General features: G+C 31.2%; 1 protein-coding gene across 2 annotated transcripts in view; it reads right to left on the bottom strand.

The window, feature by feature from the left end:
- The window catches only part of LOC106677687 (transcription factor Sox-9-B), a 62,279-nt gene extending 58,057 nt beyond the window's left edge, over nucleotides 1–4,222 (bottom strand). For both annotated transcript variants that reach the window (XM_014415753.2, XM_067049450.1), the window contains exon 1: nucleotides 4,050–4,222. In XM_014415753.2, coding sequence (XP_014271239.1) covers nucleotides 4,050–4,216 — 167 coding nt within the window. In that variant the 5' untranslated portion in view covers nucleotides 4,217–4,222. The remainder of the gene's footprint in view (nucleotides 1–4,049) is intronic.
- Between the last annotated feature and the right edge of the window lie 19,418 nt (nucleotides 4,223–23,640).

Below are 23,640 nucleotides of genomic sequence, written 5' to 3'. Positions count from 1 at the left end.
TTCATTAAAGCATGTTAAATTTATTTAAAGCCAAATTGTAAACTTATTTAAGCATGTTAAAATTATTTAAAACAAGTTGAATTTATTAGGCAACTAGTAAACTAGGGATGTTAAAAAAAACTAGTCATGTTAAACTTATTTAAAGCCTTTTAACTTACAAGGTGCTGAGGAAAATCGACCAGCGTAAACCTAAAGTCTTATTTTAATAGTCAGAGAAAAATATGTAAAAAAAAAAAAAGGTTAGTTTTTATTCAGAAGCTAGAATTATAGTTCATCCCTCTCTCTCACTTTCTATGTATACATATTTGAAACTTTCTTATAGAAAAATACTCCGATTAGTTTATGGTCACCAAATTCTGCCTCTCATAGCGATTTGAAGGGAATATTGTTAAGAAAATAAAATCAATTAAAAAAAAAAAACACCAGCAGAACTGATAAATGTTATGAAACAATTATAAATATAGTTTTATATTAAAGAAAAACATTTCTTAAATTATATAATTTTTTAACTGAAGAATAACAATAATAAACAGGATTTTTCAAATTTATTGTAACTTCCTGATAGTAAAAGTTTAATAATATACAAGCATGATATTGCTTCGTCCTGGAGTGAAGTAATATTTACAGATAAAGAAGCTAAACATGATTTATACGAAAATGTTTGGACAAAAAAAGTTTGTATAATTTTATAGTCAGCAGCTCTAAACTGCTAAATAATTAAATTAAAGCAAACATTATAATATTTAAACTCGCTTATATTTTTTAAAAAATAAATACAAATCATGAACAGCAATAGACTTTATTTTATTTTATAGATAAGTATTTTATCACGAATCAATTAGATTTTTTACACCTTATTTTTTAAAATATATTCCTCCATTTCATATTCAAAAATCAGCTTTAAACTGACTGTAACAATGATATACATTTAATACATTTGTAAGCAATCAACATTTCCTTAATAAAGAATATACTTTTTTTAAGAATTAATATACTTTTTTTATTTATATTTGCTATAATCCAGAGCATATACAGAGGGAGTTTGTCTAGTAAATAAAATAACAAAACTGTATAAAAGTACAGCATAACAAACACAAATAAAAAAATAATTAAGAATGAAAAGAAAAGATTAAAAATCTTAGTTTACAAAGGAAAAGAAAAAATTGACTAGCTAATAAATAACTGAATACAAAGAATAAGACAACTAATGAAAAATACAGTCAGGATTGTGGACCAAAGAGGAAAAAAATAGTTAGCAACTATTTATTTTTCTGATGTTTCGTTCCACATTGTACAGCTTTATCTTGATAGATAAAGCCTAAGCCTTGGCTTTAGCAACTTAATCGCTAAAACTATGACTTGAACAGCACTGATGAAGAAGGGCGAAACGTCGCAAAATAAATAGTAGTTAATTATTTTTGTTTCTCTTTTGATCTCAACCCTGACCATCTTCTTCATAATTTGAAATTATACGTTAAAGTTTATGTAGTGAATACGGATGTAGTTATGATAACGACATATCAAACTTACTTAAAGCCAAATTTTAAACTTATTTAAGCATGTTAAAATTATTTAAAACAAGTCGAATTTATTAGGCAATTAGTAAACTAGGGATGTTAAAAAAAAAATAGTCATGTTAAACTTATTTAAAACCTTATAACTTACAAGGTGCTGAGGAAAATCGACCAGCGTAAACCTAAAGTCTTATGATTTTAATAGTCAGAGAAAAATATGTAAAAAAAAAAATGTCAGTTTTTATTCAGAAGCTAGAATTATAGTTCATCCCTCTCTCTCACTTTCTATGTATATATATTTGAAACTTTCTTATAGAAAAATACTGCGATTAGTTTATGGTCACCAAATTCTGCCTCTCATAGCGATTTGAAGGGAATATTGTTAAGAAAATAAAATCAATTAAAAAAAAAAAACACCAGCAGAACTGATAAATGTTATGAAACAATTATAAATATAGTTTTATATTAAAGAAAAACATTTCTTAAATTATATAATTTTTTAAGCTGAAGGATAACAATAATAAACAGAATTTTTCAAGTTTAATGTAACTTCCTGATAGTGAAAGTTTAATAATATACAAGCATGATATTGCTTCGTCTTGGAGTGAAGTAATATTTACAGATAAAGAAGCTAAACATGATTTATACGAAAATGTTTGGACAAAAAAAGTTTGTATAATTTTATAGTCAGCATATATATGTACATATGTACATATAAAGACACCTTGGTTTAAATTTCAAATATACAAAGATAATAATATAATACTACTTAAAATGTATCTAACTAAAATTATAATCCACAAACATTGCTTTAGGTAGAAATTGATGTGCAATTTATTTTAGAAATTAAGGAAATAAACGTATATTGACAACTGAACAAGTCTAATCCACAAATAGACCTCCAATGTACGAACTAGCTTTTCCCGCTTTATTTCTAGGAATTCTTTCATTTCTTTCCGCATAGTTGATTTCTTAAATAATCTTTAAAATATAAAATAATTCAACTCCTAAATTGGTTTCTAGTTGTTAGATTTACTTAATTATTTAAATTAATTACTTTTATTTATTTAAGTAATTAAATTTAATTAATTATTCTATAGCCGAATTATATAAGATTAGGAGCTGTTAAGTTAAATTAAATGATTGTAGATATTATTTGAAAATAATGTAATTCACTGCGTTTCTAACTAATATGGAACGGTCGGGAAATTTTGGTCATTTGGGAAAATGAGGGATTTTTATGGGAAAAAAAACACGTTGGTGGAATCTATTATAGAGACGTGAGCATGAATTAGCTGTCATGAATCATAATTGTTATTAGTCGCAACAAGTTTACATAATATAGGCAAATGTGTATGTACGATAGGTAAAACATAATATGTTGTGTTCATTGATAATTTTCTTTTATATATTTGACCTGTATGTTTTTGTACAAACTGGAAATGATTCAAACACAATTATGAATTATAAAATAAGAATATTGTAGACACTCTGAATAAAAATATTTTAAAATAATCTACTATTTAAACGTAAAAAAATAAATTAAAAAGAAATATTAATGTAGTCTTATTTTATTAGCTAAAGGGAACGCAATTTAACATTAAATTAAATTATTTATTTACTTTTTTTTAAAATAAGTTTTAAGTATATAAGATTTTATAAATATAGTCTCTGATTTCTTTCAAAAGAATTTCTTTGTTTTTTTTTTTTTTATATAATCTAACCTTTCTGCTCATTTAAATCTGTGCAATTAATAAATTCATGAAAAAAGAAAATTGAAATAAACAAGCAATAGAAAATAATTAAAACAAAAATTACTTTACTTTTAACTAACATTTGATTAACGTTTATATATTTTTCTTACCTGATATTCATCATTTTATTCATTTGATAATAAATGAATCAATATATACAGATAAATCAGTAAAACTCAGCGTTAATTTTTTTTATTTAATGGGTCCCGTAAATGTATTAATTTGTAATTAACTAAGATAATTTGTTCAAATATACCATTCACTTATATTTGCTAATTACACCGTACGCAAATAATGATTAATTTAAAAGATACAGAAAATAACTTTTTATGGACATAAATTACTTAGAAGGGCATACTTAAAGTACCAGATTATAGTGCCATTTTGACCTACAAAGACTGGTGAGGCTTGAATAATTTTACATATAGTCATTAATTTTTAAAAAGAGCTAATTAAAAAAATGAGATTTTAACAATATTTTCACTTTTTTAATGGGAATTAGTCATTGAAACTAATTACTATAACCATTTGAAACACAATTTGATTCGCAGTAACGGACCAGAATCTCAAAAATGTAATTAAAAACACTTTTCATTAAGATTAAGAAAAGTACACAATATTCTAGAAAATTGTTGGGTTTGTCCTTTTTATAGAACGCTGACAATTTGTAAAGGTACAATATTTTAACACGGAAAAAGTAATAGAGTTAGCGTATCACTCTTTTGAAGACTATGTTCCAGAAAAATCTTTTTTAGAAATTGATTGGTTATTGAATACTCACTTGGTGACCCTGGGAACTTGGTTCCAGTCGAAGGCTTGAAGCGCCTTGTTGACAGCCAGATCGAGGTCCTTGTTCTGTGATAGGGCGGGAGGCGTGGCACCTTCGGCACCCTGTGCGGGGAGGAGCGGCGCGTGAGCTGGGCGGGGAACGTAACTACGTGCACTCATTGTCGCGGCCGGGGAGCTACTGTCTTGTTCTGGCCCTATCTTGGGAACTGGGATGGTGGGGGTAACTGGTCGGCAGTGGGGAAAGCTATCGGCCAATCAGCTGTCTCCGTCGCTCAAGGGGTGGTTAGCAGTACCTCTTATTCTTGGATTATGTATTTGCTAATTGCCGATTGTGTAATTAGCATATATAATTAAATTAAGAGGTGTACATTATTTATTCAGTGAAACATTATATGCTACTATGCAAATAAATACAAAATTAAATCTTAATGCAATGCTTAGCGCACTCAAAGGTTCGATACCGAAAGCAGCACTCATTATCTTCACACCTCCTTCTACCGACCTCCATCAAAAACCAAAAATCTGCGTTAAAGTAATCCTCACACTTGGTTCAGTGTTTATTAACCGGAGGCGGATCCAGAAATTGTCGTTAGGGGGTAGTAAAAAAATAACTTATAATAAATAATACACTGTTTGGTTTTATGTTCTAAGTTTTTCAGCTAAACCTTATAAAGACAGGACTCCTAAGCACGGTCAATGATATTTGTCAAAAGAAAGCTGCTTAGAAAGTAGTCCGTTTTCAAGTGAGATTTGAAACGGAATGGAACGTTTTAGGTCTAAATTATGAAATAGAAAAAAAATTATATATACTATAAAATTCAAACTACAAAATAAATAAAATTAGGATAAAAACATAGTGTATATTATATAAAAAAATATTCCAAAAATTAAACTTTTCTTTTTCCTTAAGGAAGAGAAGTCGCTACCTTCGCCACTTACCTATTAACATCACCTCATAGCTCCATCTTCTGATGCACCCCAACCCCCTCCCTCACACTTCTTTTCGATTTCTGGCTGTTTTTCTTATTATTTCACCATTATCTATCGTCTCTATTAATTAATGTTTTTATTTTATTTTTATTTTTATCTTATATGCGATTCAACACGAGGAGGCCCCTCACCTCCGGACTTAAAATTTGAATGGATTGCTCAAATGTGATATTAAACATAACAGGTAACCTTAAAATACCAAAGGTAGTAAAAGGTAAGATACAACACGAATTACTTTTTCTTTTTCACAGTAATGCACTTATTAATTCACTTTTATTTCTGTTTTAGAGGGTTCGGAAAAAAAAAAAAAAAAAAAATTCGCCACTTAGTTTCACCAATTCATTCGTTACTGAGCTCTACAACCTAATGAGACCTTTCCTACCACCTCGATTACATTTAGCGGGTTTAGTTAACGCAATGATGTATTGTTAATGTCCTGAATTCTCCCGTGGACTAATCCTTCTACGGATTAAATATTCTATGCAATGTTTTATTTTCAAAAACCTTAAGCTCTTTCTTTATTGTAAGCCACAAAATATTTCATTCGTAGAGAACAGGAGGAACTGTAATTGTTCTTTAAATTTAGGTTTAGATTTTTAAAAGAAGGCGCGAAATAATAAACATTACTCGCTTTAAACTCCCTCTTAATTTTCTCTTGAATTCGTCTTTCTAGCTTTTGTGGATCGTAAATACTTGAATTTCTCTTTATATTTTCTATGTATCTATATCGCCAATATTATCTTCATTTCCACTAGGGATACTAAGTTCGATTCTATTAACAGAACAGACCCCTGACGATTCATCCTAATCGGTTCTTTTGAACTATTCCTGGACTGATTTTTTTTTCCTCTCCCTATTTTTACTTAAAAATGAATTTATATTATATAAAATACAACTTCCAATTCTTGAGGTTCCTCTAACGAAAACGCCTGTTTTCTATAGAAAATAATAAACTATAACATATTAAATTTAAGAATAGATTTTAATTTCAATAAACATGAATATTTTTAATTTTTTCAAAATTCATATTCAAAATTATCGCTTTCAGTGATCATGAATCATATAAAATTTACCTTATTTATTTATTGTTTTAATTTTTTTCCTTTTAATGCATTAAGCCATATTAATTATATTAATGCTTTAAGCCAACTTTTATATATTATACCATACCAATTTAAAAATAAATTATTGTGTAATAATTTACAGAATATTTTAAAACTTGCACCTTAAAATATAACATTATTTCAAATCTTAGATAATTTTGAGTAGTGTTTACTGCGGGGAGTTTAGATTCTCAAGCGAACAAAAACAAAAATAAAAATTACTGAAAACGTATAGTGTACAACATTTTTGTAATATAATTTTTAAATGTTCCCCTTTTTATTAAATAGGAAGGATATTTACAGTTTTGTTATTGTAATTAAACTGATCCTAGAAGTCTCTTAATCTGGTATTTGCTTAGCTGTGCAAAAGAAGATGATCTAGTCCATGATACTAGCACAAGTTAACTTTTTTTTTTAGAAGATGGTCAGGGAAGACACACAAATAAACAGAACTTATTGATTTGTGCCGACGGTGATGACTTTAGATGGTATCTCCGCCCAAGTCAGTTCCCTGGGCATAAATAAATAAGTTGTATTTATTTGTGTTTCTTTGCTGTTCGTACCCCCAAACATCTCATATCAATCTACGATCAACTACGTACACCTCATCAGTACTGTTTTCTTGTGTTGCTAACCTACACTGTTGGTAGCCTGTAGGTTAGCAACCTATTATGACTACAATGGGGAGGTTGAGTTCTCAGTCCGTTGTTGTCGCCACGAAATAAAAAGTAACCTGCCCGACCGAATTCGAACCGGTGCCGTTGCAGATTCGATGCCCATAAATTGCAAGTCTTCAGACAGGAGGCACTAGATGTATTATTTGAATTGCTCGCAAAAGCCCAATGTCACAGTAAATGTTCCCTTTCTTAGTTAAACTATCACTATAACAATGAGTCAGTATGAAAAGTTTTACTGCTGACAGTAGACCTTACCATTCATACTAGACTTACCATACTTACCGTTAATAGTTCATGGTGATTTATTTTTTAAAACATTTATGATTAAAAAAAAGAAAATCACCGTGAACAAACAATTAACAGGAAACATATTGGTCATATATATAATGTTGGTGTTATGAGGCTATGAAATGTGATGGTCAAGGAGTCTTACATGTGATGGTTCGCTGTCATCTATCGCTTAAAACCAAATAGTATAGCAGTACTGCCACAACAGAAAATGTCACAGTCACCCGACTGTTTAAATGTGCCGTTTTTCTGTACACCTTTAATTTTTTTAACAGAGTTATATATCCTATTTTATTGTAGTTAAAATTTGTATTTTTTAAAATTTTTTTATTAAGTTATAGATATATTGTACTTCTTTAAGTATTATGTGTTTTATTCTCTCCCTAAACCAATTTATTTATGTTTATAAGTGGTCACTCTCATAGGGTATCTTGTAAGGAACCAATTCATTTTATTTATCTTTTAAAACTCAAATTAACACTTATATTAGTTGATATATGTTCATATATACCAAAGTAATTAAATTGTTATAGGAGGAGCTTCAGATCAAAATGCATTTTGTCTATTTCTAATTTCGCTAGACGATATGTTTTTAATATGGATAAAAACTTGTTCAAAATTCACTACGAAGTGAACAAAAAAATTCCAAGCTCTCAAAATCACTAGCAAAAAGTAATATGATCTAATGAAGAAATAATTTACGATAACGGTGCAAAATACTTTTTAATTTGGAGCTCCTCATATGAGTGTGCAATAATTTGTCAAAAAATAAAATAAAAATGGTAACTTAATAGACTATAATTTTCATAGGAGAAACTAATAACAGCAATGGATTGGGTGTCCTATAGAAGAACTTAATGACCGCAGAAATTTCTATAGAATGAATCATTACCTAGGTATTCCTATATACCCTGTTATTAAATTATCAATGAATGGCAGATCTCATTTCTATAACTAGTTATGGAGTAAAATTCGACAATGGGCTTGATTGTTTCGCAAGGATTCAGCTTTCAGTTTATTTATTTTTTTAAATTTATATGTTCAGATCTTATCTTCATTAAGTAAAATGCTATATGAAAAAAATATGAATATTCAGCTTCTTTTATGAATATAACATTTCATAATTAGGTTCTTCTTCTTCTTTTTTTATTCATTTTTTTTTTTTTGATTAGGGTTAATTGATGGTAATACTACTTGATTTTCAGTGATAGAGTGATGTTTATAAATTAGAAAATATTATATATCGAAATTAATAAATTGATTAGAACTGAACATAAGGTTTTTATTTTCGCAAGTTAATTAATATCAGTAAAATCTTCCGTGTTCGAAAGAATAAAATAAATACCTTTGTGCGGTTGAAACATCAAAGCTTATCTGAGCGATGAATATTTTAAAATATATAAGTTATACGTCTTTAGAATATCTATTGTATACTAGCACTTTCATCAGCGTTAAATTTTCATTATACATGGGTGTTTCATACACAAATGAGTACATGGGCAGAGCATGGGAGAGGAAAATCAAGGCCAAAATGCCATTAGGCGGTTTAAAGCATCGAAAAAAAAATACAGAATGTAATATTTATTCATCCTATTTCGTTTCAGTAAAAAACATGTGAAACGGACAGCAGAACACTATAGTTGCTTGAACATAATTAAATTAAATTACTAAACTGATAGTAATAACTCGCATTTTTTAAAGTTATTAACCTACTAAAATAGAAAATAACCTAATAAATCAAGGTGACAAATATTTTTTATTTTAATTAACCGCATTTATAATAGATATAATTACTCGATCCGTTTTCTTTAAGCGTGTTCTATAATTAACTTGATAAAGTTAGTTTAGTGAACCAATAGTATGAATATAAAAATGCCCCGTACCACTTACTTTCAACTACTATATCTTCCACACCATTATAACTACCAAGCAGTCACCATAGTGTACGGTGGTAGACTCCAGGGTGCTCTGTTATGGATAGTGCTGGTTGTAAAATGAAATATACAGACACAGACCTCATTTATTTTTTGTTTTATGCATATTGATGAAAACATGTTAAAACACTCTTTCCTAAAAGATCTCTTTGTCAGTGCATATTTACAAAACATGGGAAACCTCGCCGATGAAAGAAATTCAGGGATTATTAATACTAAGTAAAGTATTCTAATAAAAATATAATGAATTCGAAGATCCGACACCTATTTCTACAGAGCTTATTCAAATGAAAATTAATCTAACTGTTCTTAGGTATTACATAGTCTGTAAATATTTATTCTTACTAACCTCAGATTTATGTTGAAGTTAATAGCAATATCCGCCATTTTAATTTAAACTCACAGAAGGAAGCCGGTGATTGGCTCCTGCTTCTCTGCCACGACTTTTAGTTCATCTTAAGGCCCACCTCATTGGCTTCACTTTATCTTTCAGTTTATCCCCTCAAATTTACACCTTCGCCAAGTTTCTAACATCATGGTATACATTTGAAAGAAAATAATCAATAATTTTTGATAATCTTTTAAAATTGATGCATTGCTTGCTTACAAAACGCGAAAGTGGAGGGCAGCCGTATTCTGGTGTACATCAAACCTTGGTTTAATCGAATATTTAATATTGTAGAAAAATAATGCGGTTATCGACGAACTCGATATAATTATTTTATATAATTATAATTATTATAATAATATAATAATTATTTGGTGTATCGTTTATTTTGTTTATGCCCCGATTATTTTTTTTTGTTTAAAAAATGAGATGCTATTTTACAAATCATGTGCCCATATCAGCATTTGAATATGAAATAAATCCAAACGAATGTTTGTAACTCGTGATTCAGGGCAAGACTCAACGTAAGTACTGTTTAGAGTTTATAAATAAATTTTAAGATATTTGTAAGAAAAAAAAAGATTATCTGTAGAAATCTCAAACTGTTATGGTTACTCTATTTAATTTTTTTTTAAATAATATTTATTTCAAATAGCTGACGGTTTAACTATGTAGAGAAAAAGATAAAACCCTGCAGAGTATAAACAGAAATCAAAATGTTACTCTAAAATCTTATTTTATCAGCAGTCTTGCCTTTTGATCTTGTTTTTTTTTTTTAATTAATATATTTACATATTGTTTATATTTATCTTAGCTAAAGATCTAATATAATGATAGGTTACTTATCAGTGCTAACCAATGCTAAATTAATATCCGAATTATCTATTCATGAAATAAAAAAAAAACTAATTTCGACATATCATCAAGATTTATTTAACACTAGAAACATTAAAAGCCTTTGGTTTTGATGATAACAGTTATCTAGATTTTTAAAGGACACGAATCCACACGTTCGTTCGAAATGCAAATTAAAAATGGACATTCAGATGATAAGTTTATTATTTTTTTATCTTTTAATATTTTGAGAAAGAGCCGTTTGCTTTAAGCACCCCTGATATACGCTTGAGGCACTCCAGGTTCCCGTAGTACCCACTTTGGAAACCGCCGCATTATAGAGACCAATATATAGTCAATAGGATTGAAAGTAAAACGTTCATATGATAAGTTTAGGCAGAGGGATTGTAGAGAAAATTTTGAATGAGCTAATAGAAGACAAACAACATATTTACGAACATTTCTCTCTGTAACCTCTTGTGCTTTCCATCTTGTGATGTACACAAAATACAAGACATACCTCGAATCAATAACATTGAAAAACTTAACAAGATGTACTGGTTCATAATGTTAGCATGTAATTCACTTGATTCCTTAAGCTGTGATGGTCCACACACCAATCAAGTGTTATGATTAGAGATAATTATTGAACAGTTGAATTAATTGTTTTTTTCTTTTTATCTATTGTATTCTATTTTGGATGATAGGATTTAAGAATTTTCTCCACAACCCCTCCTTTAACTTTCCATCTCAACGCCCATTTCTGGTTTTACTGTGAATCCGATTGATCATATATTGATCTCAATAAGGCATCGGTTCCCAAAGGGAGTGCGGCAGCAACGTGGAGTACATCAAGCGTATGCCAAGGGTACTGCAAATGCCACTTTCTCAAAATATTACTATATTACTATTAATATATTAGAAAAAAAGAAAACAAATGCCTTAGAGTGCTACCAATAGTTCATTTGCATGTTATTGTTGCCAGTCATCCACACTATCTGTATTTGGTTAAAAATAAAAATGTGATGCTTAACAAAATTCAGAAGTCCACGAAAAAGGACAAGACCAAGAAATTTTGTAGCTATAAATTTGATTGCTGCCCAACTCTGTGTTAAGGAAGGAAAATACGTTTGCGCAAGTCTAAGCCAAGGTAGTGAATGTAATTTGAGAAAACTGATTTTGGACCAACCTGATCTGATACAACACTATCAAAATTAGATACAAAATTAGATGCCCACAACCAAGCACGGTCTGACAAACCGACACATACGAAATAAAATCTATGATGAATAAAATATAACACTAGGGTGGAAATTTTTGATTCTGAGAACAATTTTGTCTTACTTTCTCCTTGAGTACAAAACTAATCTACCTTCGGACTGATAACAAAGCCCAACCTCGAATGTGGCACGAATCTCTTGAATCTTCTATATAGTTACAATTAATGAAAGCCTGCACATAGCAGTTTCCAGGATACAGTCATTACCTCCTATGAAATCATTTTGCAAACCGGGTTACATAAGGGAACGGCTTGTTTTAAAAGGTGGATTTTATAGAGGACGTTCCAGGCAGTGAGGCCGGTTCGAATTCGACTTGGGTGGGTAGACTTTTATTTCTTGACGGATCCATTGAAACCCAGCCTTGTCACTCTATCTAGAATAGGTTGGTAACTAGTTGAATAATTCATCTTTCATGCCCTAAGTTGGAGAGCATAAGAACGTTAAACTAAAAAAAAATAAGTGGATATTTTGATGAAATGAAGTATGAGAAGTTGATGCGGTAATTGCTTTAAGAGACTAGGATGGTTAACCGCTTTGTAAATATGGGTTTCTGTAAATATAAATAAGAGATGTTTAAAAAGGTAGCTATGAGATGGAACGGCGTGTTGACCCCAGCTGTCGTTAGATGCAGCAACTAACCCGGGCGATATTTCAGATCCAGGTAGCCGCGACCGAGGGTTGAACCCGAGCCAAATTGCCGTCACCCGCTCTACTGATTGATAGGGAACCAGCGTTGAGGAAGTTCTTATCCGACATCGGGGCCGTTTACAGAGAGCATTCGAAATCGGGGCAAAAAATGACGGGGCAGTAGGAATAAAAAAATATATATTTGGTTAGAGGGGAGGGGGCACCGGAAGGGGGTAATTAGAGCGCCGAGATTGGTATCGCGGTGGTGGGCGGGGCCAGCGTCCGGTCCGCCATCACCGCTTCTCTCATCGCGTCTCATCTGTTATGTCTTAAACAGGAGTAGAGGGGACAATGACAACAAATAAAAATATTTCAGGAATTTAAAGAAAATTACAACTACAAGAAGAAAGATCCGGGTTTACATCATAACGTAAAATGTGACATGAAATAAAAGTAAATATATTTTCATAATAATTGGATTATTTTAAAATTATTAATAAAACTAAAAGAATAATTTGCAAGAGAAAACGGGACATTCGTTGAAAGAAAGGAAAAGTCCTTGAATTCAATTCAGATAATACTGTTGCAATGAACGTATTGAAGATCAGAGATCAGAGATACGAAGATACGAAGATGCATTATACAGGCGGCCCGGTTCATTCTTCCCCTTCCACATACGCTGAACAGTCCCAGAAATTTTAATTTGATTTTCGCTGGGTTTTAATTTTGAGATGTGGTCTATCTTAATTCAGCAACCAAAATTGAAAAATTGCTAGATCATGTTTTCCAAAAAAAGATGAGAAGCAAATACGACCTTAGTGGAAGGTTTGTTATTAGCAAAAAAAGTCGCTTTTAAGAGGGAGGATTTAAAATTTAAGATAACTGGTATGTCCGAAAAGGTTTAAAAAACCCTTGATTGAATAATCGAACAATTTTAAAATAAAGGTTAATTTCCTGTACTCGAAGCTCATTTTAAGACACTCACCAACTCTTTGAGTTTTAGTGAAATTGTTTTTCAGGAGTTGTGTAACAAAATTTTGTCTGAAGACAATAACAAATTTGGTTAATTAGTAAATTAAATAATAAGAAAATATATTGTATACATATTTCATCGCCGTGCGGGGAGCAGAAAAGGGCAGCTGCCCTCTTCCTTAATTAATTAAAACTTTTTTTTTTTTTAAGCAAATATTAGTTTTTATAACTAATAAAGCATTACGAAAATTATATATAATATTGATATCATTTGCCGCATCTGACAGTGCAGCAATCTCACAACCTGATTGACTATGGTAGTAAATAAGGGAGGAACTTATTTACTATAGCATGCCCCCCTAGTTTTGATCCTGGGTACGCCCTTGGTGAATTTTATGTATGTCTAATTATATATAGATTTATGGGTACGCTGTGTATTAGAGAACTATGTAGTTTATGTATTCGTATTTGGGCAGCATTGACAAAGAAATAATTTCTTCCTTTAACGACCACCCTAAAAATATTTTTTCGAATATGGACAATTTACTTCTCTGCATGTTTATAAAACTTAGAAATTAATAAAGCTAATTAATTCTAAAAATGCGAATTTTCACATTCGCTACTTTGAGCCGTGGCTGCGGTATTTATTTTTATTAAAACTTTCTAAATTTTAAACGGATAGTGCTTTACAGGCCGTAGGGGAAGGATGAGGGAAATTTAATGTTTATTAAGGCAGATAAAGAAGTCTTTGTTGGAGGTCTTGGAACTAGGCTCCTCCATGCATGTTTATTTCAATATCGAAACCATAACATTGAGATTTTTTTCACTTATTTATTTTTATTAAATTTTGATTGTGAAATGGTAGTTCAGCAACTTTCTCAAAACAATTCAAAATTTATACATGTCCTGGAATTCTTCAGCTATGTATTTGAAGAATGATTAAATTGTAAAATAAGACAAACTAAATAATGAATAAACATAAAATACTAACATCTTTATCAGAGCTATCAAGGTTGTACCCAAGATCAAAACTGGGAGGGGGGCATAGTTCATCAGGTTGCGATATTTCAACACGGAAAAGGTGAATGGAACTAAAATTTTAAGACAATTATATTTGATTGTCGCAGCCCTTTATTAGTTATTACGATTACCTATTTGCTTGAGAAAAAAAAAAAATTTATTAAATTAATAATTCCTTTACTTCTAGTGGTAGGGGTGACTGCCGCCTCCCTCCCCCTGCAGTTCTTGAATGGAATATCTATTGCTGATAAAATATAGTGAATTATTTGAAAAAATTGTGCTCTGTAAAATCCAAGAAAATTCTTTGATGGAATCTTGTACCACGTTTATGCTCGAACTGAATTGTTCAATTTCGCCAGTACCAAGAGATTTTATAATTTTCCATTCGTTTTTTTTAGATTACTGAAGAACATTTGCGTCTTTAATATTGCACTATACAATTTCTCGGATCAGTTGGTATACTCAATACTAGTTTAGATTGCAATGATTGGATACAGGAGGAATTGGAAGGTTTAATGGAGTTCCAAACCTCTACGCCCTATGTCCAGATTGGCCTTATTACAGTCATGTAGATCAATGTTTTGTAATGAATTGGAAGTTTAGACCGTTTGCTCAGTAAGTGCTGTAATAGTTGAAATCGACGTGCAGTTTCCTGTATTTCCAGTCTTGTGTGTAGATTCCAGGTTAGCCGTTTGTCCAGATGTAGTCCAAGGTAGCGGTTCTGTTCGACAGAAGTAAGATCAACGTTATTAAAGGAGACTGTAGGACAGTCAATAGGTTTACGACGAAGGGTAAAAGGTGATTTGATTGGATTTATTTTAATCCTCCAATTACGACACCATTCTTCGAGGGCTGTGATATGGGATTGGAGAATTGGGATGCAATCAAAGGGCTATTATTAACAGCGAGCTCACATGTGATGATATAGCATACGTGATGAGGATAGTTTTAGGATTCGTTGGGATGTCTACTATATAGACGGTGTAGAGGATGGGACCGAGGATACTTAATTTTTTTTTTAATAAAAAAATGTTTTTCAAATATTAAGCGAGATATACCAAGTTAACCCCTCAATCCGGATAACTTTGGTAAACCCTTTTTTTCATGGATTCCAAGGATATAAATGATGTACGCTTGTCATCCATTCTTTCCACTTAGGGGTTCTATAAGGTTTTAACACGCAAACATTTTTTTTTCAATAATTTAACCTAATTAAAGAAAGGAGAAAATATTGCTAACTGGATGTATCTGTATAAAAACCCCTTTTTTAATACCTTTCGCTGAATGAATTGTCTGAACCATTAAAAAAACAATAATAGGCCACATAAGACATTTTTCTTGGTTAAAAAATATTTATTTTCAATGCGAGTCTTAATCCAGAAATACAATGTGGGCCCAACCCAAGAATAATAAAAAAAGTGTGGGGCCTACCCCAGGAACATCATAAGATTCCCAGGAACAAATTCACTAGTTTTTTTCTTGGTCTTATTTCAACAGCCTCTTGAATGTTGAAGTCTCATTTGTTCGATATTATTCCTGTAGGATCGTTCTCCTAATTGCTTCTTGCAGGCACGAGCTATTTCATTACACTACTATCCGGTAAAAAGTGTGAAAATGAGGTCAGTTTGAGTAATCAAGTTTTTACAATAATCACTCCAAGGGTAAGAAAGGTGTACTAAAGCCATCCCTTAAATCGCACAGGTTTTGGTATTTGATTAATGTAAAATCATAGAATAACATTTTCTACAAACTTTAACCGGTGTCCACTTCAGAATAATATCACAAACAATGAAAAATTACTCAGTTGAACACAACACAGCTCACGAGGACTCGCCAACAGAAGGCTGGAAGATAATATCGAATGTTGTGTTATTGTGAGGTAACGTACAAAAAATCTCACACGAACGGGAAAAAGAAATTATGCGAATCCGACTGTCTGTACTGCTAGAGCAAACATTAAACGAACTCAAGAAACCTCCAGCACGTGATTGGCCCTTTTTTCAAGTCTGCTAGAACGTTTCAAAATGGAAAAAAGACATTGTACCATAATCACTGCATTTTGTTGTTGTTTGTTGGCGCGACAGACCGTGGAGGTCCAAGGCCTCGCGCGATGTACTTAAGAAATATATCGCGGGTTTCTTGACGTGGTTTTCATAGGGTGGGTCCGTCACTCCCTCGCCTATTTTTGTGAGTGCCACCCATTGGCTGACGGGCCTCACAAATGCCCGGGGGGAGGTTGTGAGTGAGTATTGTATAGTTATAAGCTTGAAAAAATGTGTTACCACGCTGCTACTGTCACCCCAAATCACTCCATTTTATGCTATACAAATTTTTTTTGGAGATTTTGCAGGTTTTCTTACTTTGATTCGTAATAATATGTCTTTTTAATTTAATTTTGCATGGATGGGGCATATAGGAAAATATAGAATCGGATAAGATTTTAGAAGGTACGTATTAGCAGTTTACCGGTGATATTTTGTCTGTCAGGCTGAAAATAAGCCCCTTGTGGGTTATGCCAACTTTCTAGTGCACTATGAATTCAGTGACTATAATTTACATTAATATACAAATAATTTATTTATTTATTGACCTATATGTTAAAGAATAACGATCTCCCCTTTAATTAATTTATTTATTAAAATTATTTTTCATTTTTTCAATTCTAATAGATAGGGGATGTGAATTCATCGCTCTTACTGTATACTGAACTCGTGGTGTCTTCTCCTCTGGACAGTTAGGCCCCTGTTCTCCTTGTACAGATTTTTTTGGTAGGCCTTATCTTGTTGCCAAAATACAATCGTGGGCTACTGGTCCTGAGAGCCATTGGTAAAATGATCAGACTAGACCAAGATAAGAGAGACTAAGTGGCAAACCAGATGGCAGCAGTGACGTGGCGGCACAGCCGAAAAGCACCGGTGACACGGCCCGTTTGCTCCAGCCTAGCCACCGTGCGGTTGGTCTAATGATTGCCTCTCCGATCCGAGTAAAGTATTTCAATCAAATTACCACAAATCTGCCTCAAAACGTTTAAACAGTATACTTCTCACTAGAAACCTCATTTATATTATTCATAGAAACAGCTTGTTTCTATTGATTTTCGTCACAAATAAACGTCCACATACAGAGATAGACGGTGGCATAGAGAGTGGCGACTTAAAATGAGTGGCGGGAAAATAAAAAGAATTGATCTCTTAAGATGTTAAAAAAAAGTTTTGACACCTAAAAAAATGACTAGAACTAGAATATTTGTACTTTTGGATCCATTTTTATGTTATAAATATTAACCTAGGAAGCTTTAGAGTTACAGAAAGCCTCGATTTAACCCATATGAAGACAGTTACGTTTAAAATTAAACATAATATAGGAATAACTAAATTAGGTGTAGCTGAGTTTTAAATATTGTTTAAATTCCCTAAAAAAAAATCATTGAAATCAGACGATTATAAGCTAAGAGATATGACATTGAAATGTTTTTAGAACTATCGTTCAGTATTCGGGCAGGTCTCCTTGGAGTTCTGTTCAACTAACGTTGCTACAGCCTACGTATCACTGAAAATCCTCAGGGTTTTTATTTAATACATGTTACTGGTAAAATATTTAATATGTATTTTGGTTTGTTAACATTTACGAGGATTGGCTACAAATCGGGTATTAGTGAATCCTACCATTTAAATTTCCATGAAAAATTTTTCAATTGATTTATTTTGGTAGTAAGAATATTACAATTGATAATTACAAGTCAACATTCTGGATTAGAAAAATCAAGAGATCTGTTTGTATACATACACCAAATAAACTCGCCAAAAATATTCTTTATTTTCTATAAAGTTGTTTATTCTTTATGTATTTATCTGTATCAAGATGGTGTGGTGAGAAAAAAAACTTAGAATTTTATCAATACTTTATATTTAATTGTATTTAAGGGTGTTTTTCGCCATCTTCTGGTCTGGATTCTGAATATTACTACTGGTTTGTGATAAATGTTAGAAGTATGTTACAATTTCAGGAATATGGTATCAGAAGATGGGGATAACACCCAAAAACATTATAAAATTAAATGTAGAGTATTGATAATATTCTAGGTGTAGTTTCTTTTCACCTCACCATCTTCATCCCAAAAATATTATGTCTTAAAAAACATTACAATGAACTTAAAATTGAATCAAAGAGTAATTAAAATGTATGTAACAAATACATAAAAATTATAAAGTGTATGTGAATATTTAATTTTAACAAATACAATGATATCAAACTTGCATTGGTGGTCATTTAATCAAAACTATTTGTATAAGCCCATATATACTATATGATACAATCTAAACTAAAGACAGGTATTATTAGGAGCGGAGACAAGGTAGACCCCCTAAGCAGTTCCAGCTGTGGCTAATGGGCGGCTCGTTTCATCTCCAGTGTAGTCTTCTCTTCCTCTCGCATTGCCGCTCTGTCGCCGTTTAGGCCTCTTGTCTGGCAATAATCCTTAATAAGTGCAGTCTGGTCGCAAATTTGGTCTCTGTTTACTCAAATCAATAAATATTTATCCAGAAAAAATAGTTCAAGTATAACCGATAATTCGCCAATGTCTAATATCGAGATTGGTTCAGAGTATCAGCAAATGCAAGACATTCCAAGAAAATAGTCCGTCATTAAGGAGTAACAGACAAACAATTTTGGGGGAGGTCGGGGAGAGGACACATTCACAGGGTCATGAATTTGTGTTTAGGATAGCTTTCTTCAAACAAGAGAATTTGCAAAACAACCAGTAACGATCCGATACCTGTTCTTCATAATACATGTATAAACTACTACCTCTGCCGGAGCTAACTTAAGTGGATTTTCCTGGCCTAAGTTCATGATTGGTGCTCATAATAGAATATTACTTTTCATATTTAAAAAAAATTGACTTTTTTGGTTCCTGTCCTCCTCTTTATATGTATATATATAATTATCAGGTGATATGGCCATCTATCAGCTGAGAGGTCGTAACTGATATAATATATATATATAGTTGTTATTGTTTATGTGAGGAGAGCTACAAAAGATTTTGGGTTTGCGCCATTGATCTTGAGGAAGAGGGACGGAAGAGCATGTTAACTTTAGTTAATCATGTTTATGTATTTTCGTTTATTTCATTTCTATCTCTTTTTCATTTTGTAAACTTTTTTTTTTAAAACCAAGATAATATTTATTTTTCTCTGTTTCAAATCTCAATTCCAGTAATTGAGTTATTGCTCATCACGTATGACCAAAATTGGCCTATAACAATACTAAAATAAATATTGAATACATCTTTGTGATATTTTTTTTTTTTAACTAGGAGTAAAAGTATCTGTGTTTCTACAAGTTTAATTTTTTTTTTAACACAAATAAACAAATTTCCAATACTATTTATACGAATTAATAAATATTCAAAAGATCATTTATAATATTTTAAAAAAACATATTTATTTATTAGTGCGGTGTGCGCATCTCTTAACTTTCACTTACCATCATACTATGAGTAGAAATTAGAGTATGTTGTTGTATAAAGCTAGTTTAGCACAGTTATCTCGTTGAACTCGAAAAGATATGGGTTTGGAGATTCAGAATCCACTCCAACCTCGAATTTTATGAAATAAATAGTAATGTTTTGCAAATCACGCCATCCTATGTTTCCATTCATAGGTAAGTAAATATTTCTATTTTTTTCTTATTACTTTAATAAATATCATTGATAAAAAGAAATTTCTGATTTATTTCTTTGAAGCATTTCCGAATAACTGGAAGTAATAGCGGTCACAACTCCGAATTAACGGTGTTAGTACAGTAGCCCTTCGCAGAGATAGATCTCACCACCAATTTGAAGTAGAAATTAAAATATCTTTATGTATTTTCGTAACCTTTTCTGTCCATAAACCTTTTTTCTAGTTTTTTATCACATCTATTTCTTCAGCCCATCGAATATCAACCTGATACAAGTGGTAAATACCTGTCATCTCTGCTTATTATTGACCTGGTCAACTTAAATAGCTCTCTAAACATACGTTATATTTTCCAAGGTTCTTAAAAATATATTTCGTAATAAATAATAATTATTAACACATTAGTTTGCGTGTTTGACTCAATAAATACAATAATTACTACAATATATTAACTCGACGACCATTATTAGTTAAATCTGTTCATCAATTTGGCAAAAGTTCAATATAAAAAATTAATAATTAGATCCCGTCTAAGTTTAACTGCAAAAAGCTTTTATCTATATCTGTTCCATTACGTTTATAAAGAATACGTAATGGCTAATTAATTTTATAACAATTTATAAAGATTCCCAATTTTGGCCACTTACTTTTTTAATATCCCTGCAAAAAAAAAATGTTTTTTTTCAAAGACTGCTCAACACGTTATCAGTCAGTAACTTAGACCTAGGTCATGCGAAAAAATTAAATGTCTAAAACAGTGACAAATTTATTGCAGGGTTTGTGGGGAGCACGAGTTTGTATTTTGTATATGTATGTGTTCAATTACTTATTTCGTCAAGGGGTACGAAAAAGAAAAAAAAATGTAAAATACATGGAAAACTTATGAAAATACTTCAGATGCCCACGACCATTTTTTCCTAATTTTATACCATCAAAAACGCTGAAAAAAATTGTTTTAATTTGTATATATTAATATTGTTATTTGCAATAAAGGAGTTAAGAAAAAAAAAAACAAGGTTATCGTGGGGATTCATTTTTTTTATTTAATTAATTTTTTTCTTACTTTCCACTTTTTATTAACAAACTTGTATGTGTAATACATATATACATATATATGACAATGATATTGTTCTTTGATTGCCAGAAAGTCATTTTTAGGCAGATAGCTAAGGCCTACTGCGTGCGGGGGAAGATGCTTGAAGCGCAATCAAGATGTATATGTATAAACATATGGGTATATATATATATACATACATACATACATATATACTATAATTAATAGTTTGTTTATAAAAAGTGAATGGTGAGAAAAAAAATAAATACATCTTGTCCTATCGAAGGTTACTTATTACTGCTGAGGTACTCAAAAAAATTTCTATAAAAACTTTATTATTCCTTATATGATGCTATCCTGAGGGTAACTAAATTCCCTATTCAATGAAAATACTAGATGATTTTAATGATACATAAACCTAACAAAAGACAAACCTAGGCCTGATCTCTAATAAAAGTTTGTATAATTCGGAATGATTTCAAGTGATTTTTATTGTGATGTGCAACAGTTTTACTTTTGAAAAAATATATTCAATATATATTTTTGTTAGCATTGGTATTAATAATGATAAAGTACTCGAGACGCTGAGAAGCAGAGTGGGTTCTCCCACTTTGTTATGAAAATTGAGTTAGAATTGTCATAGCATTGCATATAATTCCATCGGTTGATGTTATAATTTATTTATAAAACCATTCAGGAGTTATAGCTAGCTAACATGGTGTCTATTATGTCTTTGATATGAAAGTGGGAGTTGCACAGTTATGTGGTTTGTAACAACTGCCAACTTGTAAACTACTACTAGCACTAAAATTAAGGTTGGGGTTCTGAAATTCTACCATTTTTTTACAAAATCAATGGTGGTTAATTCTTGTTCGATAAGAAATTTTATCAGTCTTCTAGTAACTTAGATGTTACTAGACTAACTCCTAAAATTGTTCTGTATTTTTGAGATAGTTTTCTAAAATATTTTAGAAACGGGCTTATTTGATATTTTTTTAGACGGCCTAAAATGTTTATATTTATAAAGGCAGGTAAATTGCTGATGGTAGAACGGATAGAGAAATTAATTGGGTTATAAAGATAGAATGTAGCTGAAGGTGGGGCAGGCTTCTGGTATTTTTGGCATACTCCTATTTTCAGTCTCTATCATCTTTGTGATCTATTGGTCTGACATCCTGAATTTTTTTAAATCATTAATTCCTAAATTTTTTTTTAAAAATATTAAAGTTTACTTTTCAAAGTTCTAAAAAAATATACTTACATAAAATTCGGTTCTGGAATTTTTAAAAAAGTTTAAATTTACAAATATAAGTAAAACAAACAAATGAATTCTTTGTTCAAGTTTTTCAAAGTTATTAAAATAATGTCCTTTTCTAATTTGGAAGAAACGTTAAATATATATTTAATTTTATATAATTTTTTTGTTTCTAATAGTCGTTAAAAAATTAAGTGAACACATTGTTGTTCGAATGCCAGTTGCATGTCTGAAAAGTTCTAAGATAATATTTTTAATTATGGTTGCAGCTTTAAGTTAGTAGCTAACTTCTAATTTTTATGTACGTCAATTGCCACTTTGCATTTTTAATTATTCACATGTTCATTTAGGTATTTTTAACACTTTGAAGAGAAAATAAAAACATAAAAAAGCAACGAAATCCAAGAAACAATTCACAATTTTTATTATCTCTCACCAATATTCAGATGTCAGATGTCAGATGAAGTAACACTTCATTATCAAATGTAGTTCCTTGAATAATTGATTTGTTTGGTGAAAAAAAAATAGTAAGAATTTCATTCTACCTAAATGTCTTGGATATATAGTTCAGAAGAATGGAAGTGCTTATAAGTAAGAGGCAACTACATATTTTAAAAATGTCTTGAATATTTTTAATACACTCGGTTTTCTTACTATTATATTTCTTAAAACTTAGGTATTAGCGAAACTAATATAATTGATGCTTAACTGTAATTACTTTATATTACCATTAACTGTTATAACTTTACTAGCTGTTATTTACCTTACAACTGTCTCGTTGAACAAAACAAATGGTCAAAGCTACCTATTACGGTGCGGAGGTTCGATTCCCGTTTAGATTTATCCCCGGCTTTAGCTGTCAGATTTGACAAAAAAGGCCCGGATGGTAATGAGGGGTGTTGGCACGGGCTGTTTGAGCATTAAGCAGGGTTGAAATATCTCTCCTCTCTCTGAAAGGGCTGCATTGTACTCCGCGCCTCTCCTCCACCAGCGCCTTCCTAATTAATGTAACTTATTGCCCCACTAATTACAACTCAGGCATATTCGTCTTTTTGCAGTTTCCCGAAAGATGATCGGCATCATGTATGTGGTAGGTGGGATTTCCAGAGCAGTTTCGTCACTTGTGTAATTTTCCTGAAAGCTCTTCGTACTAATTCATCTCTGATATCTTTCAATTTAAATCCTCAGTGTATTCCCGCAATACCCACTCACGGCCTTCAAACTTATATGTAACTGCCCATCGAACCGCAGCCTTTGGTAGATCTTTCCTCATCCGTTCCTCTTCCCTATGGAATTCTATTCCCTCCTTTATTCGTAGTTCTAATACTCTTCCAATTTTCAAATACCGTATCTTCGACTACCTTCTGTCCATCCAGTTCCGGAAGAATAACAATTGAAAGTTTTAAAAAAGCTTTATATATTTTATGTCTTAGATCTTCGTTTATTATTGTAAATATGTACATTAGCAGAAATTGTATCTTAT

Source organism: Halyomorpha halys, unplaced genomic scaffold (assembly GCF_000696795.3).
Source record: "Halyomorpha halys isolate HHAL.00 unplaced genomic scaffold, Hhal_1.1 Scaffold106.1, whole genome shotgun sequence".
In the NCBI taxonomy this organism is placed as follows: Eukaryota; Metazoa; Arthropoda; class Insecta; order Hemiptera; family Pentatomidae; genus Halyomorpha; species Halyomorpha halys.
The sequence above is the reverse complement of the archived record's forward strand: the minus strand, read 5'-3'. Positions and strand labels throughout refer to the sequence as shown.